The following is an 8,194-nucleotide window of genomic DNA, read 5'->3' as shown; positions in this document are numbered from 1 at the left end:
CATGGCTTCTAACACTAGGCTTCCTTTTTTTTTACTGTTTTGCTTTCTGGGATCTCTGTAACTATTTTTACTTTATTGTTTCTTTCATATATATGGTTTTCTGTGTTGTGTTGTCTTGATTTTAGCTTGTTTTTATGAATTCTAGTGTATGGTGTGCCAGTACCAAGACCCTAGGGTTGTTCCGGGGCACCAAAAATAAAGGTTGATTGATTGATGGATTGATTGATTATTATTTTATATTATTATTAATATTATTATTAATATTAATAATAATATAATTATTAATAATAATTAATAATAATATAATTATTAATAATAATAATAATAATATCTCTGAAGTGTGACTTTCTATTTGATTTTATTTCCTTTACTTCCTTGCAGCAGTGCAACCTCATTAGGAATTCATGTGGGAACGTCTTAGATTTGTGTCTGACTAGCTTGGAAGCTGTCGACGTCTCGCGCAGTCATACTAACCTTGTAAAACCGGACAAGTTTCATCCGTCATTACATATTTCATTGCATAAGGTATCTCTCCTCCATTACAGTCCCCCTGTTTGCACACCAGGAAGCAGTAGTTATGACTTTGCTCGTGGTGACTACATTGGTTTATTTCACTTTCTTAGTAACACTGATTGGTCACCAATAGCTACCCTCAACGACGTTGATGAACAGACCGATTTCTTTACTGAAGTTGTTCACGATGGCTTGAGGAGCTTTGTTCCCCGAAAATTTGAAAAGAAAGGCAATTTTCCGCGTTGGTTTTCTGCTGAACTTAAACGAGCTTTGGGGAGGAAAAATCGAGCGCACAAGCAAGCTAAGAAAACGGGGCAGGAAAGGTGGCAGAATGAGTTTCGTCAACTCAGATCTCTTTGTAAATGTCTGGTTAGGCGCGATAGGTCGAATCACATTGCCGCGGTTGAGGCTGATGCAACACGCAATGCAAAAGCTTTCTGGGGCCACGTCCGTTCTCAAACATGTAAAAATTCACCTGGGAACATTAACCTAATCGATGAACGAGGAGAGAGCATATCGGACGTTGCCAATGCCTTTGCGCGACAATTCCGTTCCACTTATGGCAACAACAGTGCAGCTTGCCCCCCTCCACAATCTCTAGGTTACTGTAAAAACTCAGAAGTGTTGGTTTCGGAAAGTCTCGTTTTGAAAGCTCTGAAACAATTGAAATCGTCATTTTCATGCGGCCCTGACGGCATTCCTTCTGCCGTACTGAAAGCGTTTGGTGATATCCTAGTTCCAGTATTGACGTGTATATTTCAAACTTCTCTCAAGTCTGGCAAGTTCCCCGCTCGTTGGAAGAATGCAAGGGTTGTTCCTGTATTTAAGACAGGTTCTAAATTGGACCCCACGAACTACCGACCGATATCTATTCTATGTGCTGCTTCTAAATTGTTTGAGTCAATACTGCATAAACTACTCACATTCAGTATAAATACCACATTAATACCTGAACAGCATGGTTTTTTCGCGGGCCGATCGACCACTACCAATCTCGTCAACTTCATGCTGCATGCTTCGGAAGCTGTGCAAGGGAGAGGTCAACTTGATGTAGTCTACTTTGATTTAAGCAAGCCTTTTGATGTCGTCTGCCACGAGCTCTTAGCCAAAAAACTATCTGAGCTTGATATACAACCATCCCTGATATCTCTTATATGCAATTATCTATGTGATAGGTCATGTTTCGTGCATGTAAATGGACAGTCTTCTCTTTCCTATGAGGTCACCAGTGGTGTCCCTCAGGGCTCAGTGCTCGGGCCACTTCTCTTCTCAATCTTTATAAATGATGTCGCGACAATATTTAATGATTGTAATTTTCTTTTATATGCCGATGATGTAAAAATATTTAAATCTGTTTCCAACTCTGCCAGCTGTTCCGCTCTCCAGAGAGCAATCTCGTCCTTCTCGCATTGGTGCTCATGCAACAAACTCCTCATTAATACATCTAAAACTAAGGTAATGACATACACAAGAAAGACTGACAACATCTTGTTTCCCTATAACATCAACGGTGAATTACTCCCACGTGTGGTAGAGGTTAATGACCTAGGCGTCACTTTCGACAGTAAACTGAGCTTCTCTCCACATATTCAGGTAATTACTCGTAGAGCTCTTCGATCGCTTGGCGTTGTCTGTCGCGTGTCGAAGGAGTTCAAGGAGCCGCTTTCTCTTCTCAAGCTCTACACAACTATATGTCGTCCTCAGCTTGAATATGCATCTGTTGTCTGGAACAGCACGAGCAAAACAAACCGTAAGCTTGTAGAAAGGGTCCAAAATAAGTTCATATCTATATTCAACCATCGCTTTGGCGATAGTAGTAATTATAACCCTGGATCGCCCTCTTCATTGACGCTATCATGCTTAACTTCCAGGCGGAGCAAGGCTGATATTCTCTTCCTCTTTAAAATTATGCATGGCATAGTGTCTTGTGGTGAGCTGCTACAACATGTCCGTCTTTATGTGCCCCAAAAGTGGACCAGGAAACATGATACCTTTTGCAACCCCAATTGTCTGCGTGTCTTGTGCCCTGTGTGCCGACTGCAATGCACGTACAATCGGTACTCGGATTACCTTGATATATTTAATGATTGCCCTACTCTGTTTCGCAAACATCTCTGTGAGTTTGTATTGGCGTAACTGCCAACTTTTCTTATTCTGCATTTGTCTTTTATCCTTGAGTTCATGCACTTAAATGACTTTCATTCCGTAACTTCAACATAAGCTATACTTCCGTTTTTTTTCCCCTTTGTATTTTGTATTTTATTTTGTATTTGAGAGATGTGTACATTTTGTTTCGTGTGTTTCTGTTTCCGTGCGCCAGCACTAAGGCCCCCCCCGGCTGTTCCTGGGCACGCAAATAAATGATTGATTGATTGATTGATTGATTGATTGATTGATTATTATTAATATTGTTAGGATAAAAATGAGGCGTATTTGCGTTGTTCACACAGTCTGCGATGGGTGCATGCAGCAGCGCGTAAACGAACAGTTCGCAAGCTGACCGATCAACCGGGCATAAGTGCGGGCAACACCGAGATGGCCAGCCAAGGGGACGTCGTGAAGCTGTTGGAGGGCATCTAGGCGCAAGTGTTCAGGTACTACAAGGAGGACGTCAGGCCCATCCGAGCGGTAGTTACGACGGTAGAGGACTCCCTCACGGAGGAGGAAAGCTCGTAGCGATGGGTCAGATGGGTCACATTGGAGGCGTTCGATTATTGCGCGCAATGAAGAGTCACGGCGTTGCTCTTCGCCCATCTGGAGAAAGTCGGATATTGCCAAGAGGTGGGCATCGTCAGCGGCGTCAGCGGTGTCCGGAGTACCGACGGGGTAACGGGATAGACAGTCGGCGTCTTTGTGCAAATATCCAGACTTGTGAACGACGTTGAAGGTGTACTCTTGTAGTCGTAGTGCCCAACGACCAAGCCGCCCGGTGGGGTCTTTTAAAGACGACAGCCAGCAGAGCGCATGGTGGTCTGTGACTACGGTGAAATCGCGACCATATAAGTACGGTCGAAATTTTCCGACAGCCCACACCAGCGCAAGGCACTCGCGTTCCGTGATGGAATAGTTTCGTTCTGCGGGGGACAAGAGCCGGCTCGCGAACGCAATCACCCGCTCGTGACCACACTGGACTTGGGCGAGCACAGCACCGATGCCATGGCCACTGGCGTCAGTGCGCACCTGCGTGGGAGCAGAAGGGTCGAAGTGGCCCAAGATTGGTGAGCTGGTCAGAGTGTCGACGAGGTGAGAAAAGGCTGCGGCTTGCTCAGGGCCCCAAGCAAATGGAGTATCGTTCTTGAGAAGTTCGGTAAGGGGTTTGGCGATTTCGGCAAAATTTTGGACGAAGCGGCGGAAATAGGAGCACAAACCGACAAAACTGCGCACATCTGTTGCTGAGCGTGGAACGGGAAATTTTCGCACAGCTTCAATCTTGTCGGGGTCAGGTTGCACTCCTTTAGCATCGACCAGGTGGCCGAGGATGGTGATTTTCCTTCGTCCAAACTTGCATTTGGAAGAGTTAAGTTGAAGTCCGGCTCGGCGAAAAACGGCCAGAACGTCCGACAGTCGCTGGAGGTGGGTCGCAAACGTTGGAGAAAAGACGATAACGTCATCAAGATAGCAAAGACAAGTCGACCATTTAAAGGCGTGGAGGAGAGAGTCCATCATTCGCTCGAACGTTGCTGGGGCATTACAAAGTCCGAAGGGCATTACTTTGAATTGGTAGAGTCCGTCCGGTGTGATAAAAGCCGTCTTTTCACGGTCCTTGTCATCGACAGTGACCTGCCAGTAGCCGGAGCGGAGATCAATGGAAGAAAAGTACGCGGCACCATGAAGGCAATCGAGCGCATCGTCGATTCTTGGAAGGGGATAGACGTCCTTTTTTGTGATTTTGTTAAGGTGCCGGTAGTCCACGCAGAATCGCCACGTTCCATCTTTCCTTTTAACCAGGACGACTGGTGACGCCCAAGGACTTGAGGATGGCTCAATGATGTCTCGATCAAGCATTTTGTCCACCTCTTTTTGGATAACAAGCCGCTCAGCGTGGGATACACGATACGGCCGTTTGTGCACAGGGCTGGCGTCGCCGGTGTTAATACGATGACGGACGATGGATGTCTGGCCCAAAGGACGATCACCGAAATCGAAGATGTCGCTGTATGACTCCAAAACGCAACGCAGTTCTTGAGCTTGCGTTGGCGTCAGATCAGCTGCAATCATCTTCGAAAGTTCGGCATTCTCCCGCGGAGGAGTCGGGCTGGGTGTTTCAGCATCGACTGGAGGTTCGCCAAAGGTTGCTGCGGAAACTTCGTAATCACAAACCGGCGCCAGCGTGGCTAGTGTCATACCGTGCGGAAGAACCTGTGTACAGAAGCTGAAATTCAGGAACGGCAACGTGACTTCGTTGTTGGTAACACTAACAACGGTATGAGGTAGGCTCACGTTGTGCGCAAGCAGCACATCAATAATTGGTGACACTACGTAATCACCATCGAGAACTGGGGATCGGCACGACAGGGGAACATAAGTTATTGCCCTCGGTGCCAAGCGAATGTGCTTTTTGGAGGAAAGCTTCTCGTCAGGCGCGTCATCGGGTGCTGGCAAAATCGGCATCTCGAGGCGAAGGACACCGGTAGAGCAGTCAATGAGGGCGGCGTGCTCAGATAAAAAGTCAAGGCCAAGGATGAGGTCATGCGAGCACCGTCCAAGCACCGTGAACAAAACAGTCGTTTGACGACCAGCTACAGTAACACGAGCAGAGCACATTCCCATAACAACAGGTGTCCCTCCATCAGCGACTCGAACAAGATGTGATCTTGGTGGCGTCATAACTTTTCGTAAACGGCGGCGAAGATGAGCACTCATTACAGATAAATGCGCTCCTGTATCGATGAGGGCACTGACAGGAACGCCGTCAACTTCAACGTCCAGTAAATTGGTCCGGGTAGCCGAGGTCAAGAGAGGATTTTCGGGCGTGGTCGGGAATGCAGCATCACCTCCGGGAGCTGCATTACCTAGTTTTCCGAAGGAGGTCGAGCGTAGTCGGACGTCGGGGATGGACGGCGAGGCTGTGGTGAGCGGGACTGGCGGCGTTGGGGCGACGGCGAACGGTTGAATCGGGTGAGCGGACGGTTAAAGTTGGTCGGGTTCAGCTCAGGACGGGAAGAGAAGCAGTACTGCCGGTCATCGGAGTAGCCAAAGGGTGGTCGAGTACTATAGTCGGAGTAACTGTTGCGGAAGAATGAGACCCGGCGGCTGCGACAGTACCGGGCAATGTGGCCAACTCTGGAGCAATGGAAACAAATTGGTTTATCGTCCGGGGTACGCCACTCAGCGGGGTTACGGCGTGGGTAGCGTGGAGGAGGACGTTCGTTGTGGGAACCGGGTGACCTGAACCCTTGTCCGAACGGAGAGCTAAGCGAGCACACTGGGTGAAGGCCCATGTTGGCTATTTGGTCGCGGACAACGGCCTGGATAACGGCAACGGTGTGGAGGTCGTTCCGATCGGGCATGTATGGCACCGCAGTAGTAGGGGTCATAGCCTCCAGTTCTCGGCGCACGATTTTGGTTATGTCCGACGACGATGGAACGGGATCTTGTAGGCAGGGAATACGGGCTTGCAGGTTGCCATCTTCACACGAAGAGGTCGCTGCTGTGTGTGGAAGTCGTGCGAAATTGTGGGCTATTCGGCGTCCTTTGGCCTCCTCGAAGCGCCGACATTCCTTAATGATGGAATCTACAGTGGCACAGTCTTTGCATATAAGAAGGTGGAATGCATCGTCCGCAATGCCCTTCAGTATGTGTCCCACCTTGTCGGCCTCCGGCATTGTGCTGTCAGCCTTCGAGCACAGGGCCAAAACGTCCTGGATGTATGCGACGTATGATTCAGTCGACGTCTGGGCGCGCGATGCCAGTTCCTTGCGGGCAGCAACCTGGCGACCAAGAGGCTTTCCAAACACTTCTCGGAGCTTCGTTTTGAAGACTTCCCAGCTTGTCAAATCGGTCTCGTTCGTCTCAAACCACTTGCGCGCAGGACTCTCCTCTTTAAGATAAAAGATGACATTCGCGAGCATGATGGTGGGATCCCACCTGTTGTGAGCGCTAACACGCTCGAAGAGGCTGAGCCAGTCGTCCACATCAGTTTCGTCCGCGCCGGTGAATATTCCAGGCTCTCGGGGGTGAGACACGATGACGAGGGGGGTCGTCGTCGCGGTCGCTCCATCACCAGGCATTGTTACGCGAGGAACAGAGCGTCCACTCCGAAGCTCCGTGGTGGGTGGAGTACGCCCGGGCGAGCGGTACGGGATGAGGTGGTGAAACCAACTCCGCAACCTCCACCACAATGTTAGGATAAAAATGAGGCGTATTTGCGTTGTTCACACAGTCTGCGATGGGTGCATGCAGCAGCGCGTAAACGAACAGTTCGCAAGCTGACCGATCAACCTTCTCCTCTTCTTCCTCGAACCGAGCACCGTCCAGTGTCTCTCGTCGTCTTCGTCGTTTGCCCGTATTTCTAGCGTCACGTAACAATATTATTATTATTATTATGCGGCCTACTGCTTTGCTCGTCAGTTTTCTTCTTTGTTTGGGCTTAGCGGTGGTAGTGATTACGGCAGCATCTCTTGTCACCAGGACGGTAACTCCGCTTGTTTCCAATTGGGTGAGAACATCGTGCGGACCAGCATCAAGCGGCTAAAGCCCTCGTTTTCTTCTGGGCCAGATGGTATTCCTGCTGCAATTCTAAAAACGTATGCACATATATTTGTTCCTGTGTTCACCTTAATATTTATTAACTGTCTCCGGTCTGGCACGTACCCTCGCTCATGGGAAATCTGTCGTGTATTCCCTGTTTTCAAGTCAGGCCCAAAAACCGACCCCATGAACTATAGGCCAGCGTCGCTTCTTTGTTCTGCCTCTAAAATATTCGAGTTATCTCTTCAAACGGTCTTGTCTTTCTCACTTAAACACGTCCTCATTCCTAATCAACATGGCTTCATGGGTGGTCGCTCACCCTCCACAAACCTCGCATGCTTCATGGAGCAGGCTGTCCCAGCAGTCGTTGGTAGAAGCCAGCTTGATGCGGTCTACTGTGACATTAGCAAGGCCTTTGATGTAGTCAACCACTCGTTATTGCTTGCCAAGCTCGATCTGTGAGATGTTCACGCTGCTTTAGTGGGTCTTATACGTTGCTATCTCCAGGAGCGATATTGCTATGTAAGTGTTAAAGGTCAAACATCATTTAGGTACAAAGCAACCAGTGGTGTACCGCAGGGCTCCGTTCTGGGCCCCCTTCTTTTTTCCATTTTCATTAACGATGTTGCTTCTGCCATTCAAAATTCTTCTTTTTTGTTGTATGCTGATGATATGAAAATCTTCAGAGAAGTGCGTAATGTTCAGGACTGTAATTATCTTCAGGCTGATATCGTGTCATTCTATCGTTGGTGCACCAAAACGACTTAATTTTGAACCCCTCAAAAACGAAAGTTGTTTCCTACAGTAGAAAAACTCAACAGCTGCAATACTCCTATAGAAAAACAAGCACTGCACTGCCGAGGGTGAGCGAAATTCGGGACTTGGGAGTACTATTTGATTCTTCTCTGACTTTCTCTTCCCACGTTACACAAATTACAGGACGCTCTCTTCGATGTCTGGGTATGTCTGGGTGATGTTTGCAGGTATTCTA

General features: G+C 48.3%; 1 protein-coding gene across 1 annotated transcript; it reads right to left on the bottom strand.

Moving 5' to 3' along the window:
• Nucleotides 1-5,073: 5,073 nt before the first annotated feature.
• On the bottom strand, nt 5,074-6,866 carry LOC144160856 (uncharacterized). Its single transcript, XM_077691984.1, has one exon. It carries the CDS (start codon nt 6,741-6,743, stop codon nt 5,526-5,528), a length of 1,218 nt encoding a protein of 405 aa, XP_077548110.1. The 5' UTR covers nt 6,744-6,866; the 3' UTR covers nt 5,074-5,525.
• Nucleotides 6,867-8,194: the final 1,328 nt, after the last annotated feature.

Source organism: Haemaphysalis longicornis, unplaced genomic scaffold, assembly GCF_048455015.1.
Source record: "Haemaphysalis longicornis isolate Haplotype H1 unplaced genomic scaffold, Haemaphysalis longicornis Haplotype H1 scaffold_11, whole genome shotgun sequence".
NCBI lineage: Eukaryota > Metazoa > Arthropoda > Arachnida > Ixodida > Ixodidae > Haemaphysalis > Haemaphysalis longicornis.
This window is presented reverse-complemented; position numbering and strand designations above follow the sequence as displayed.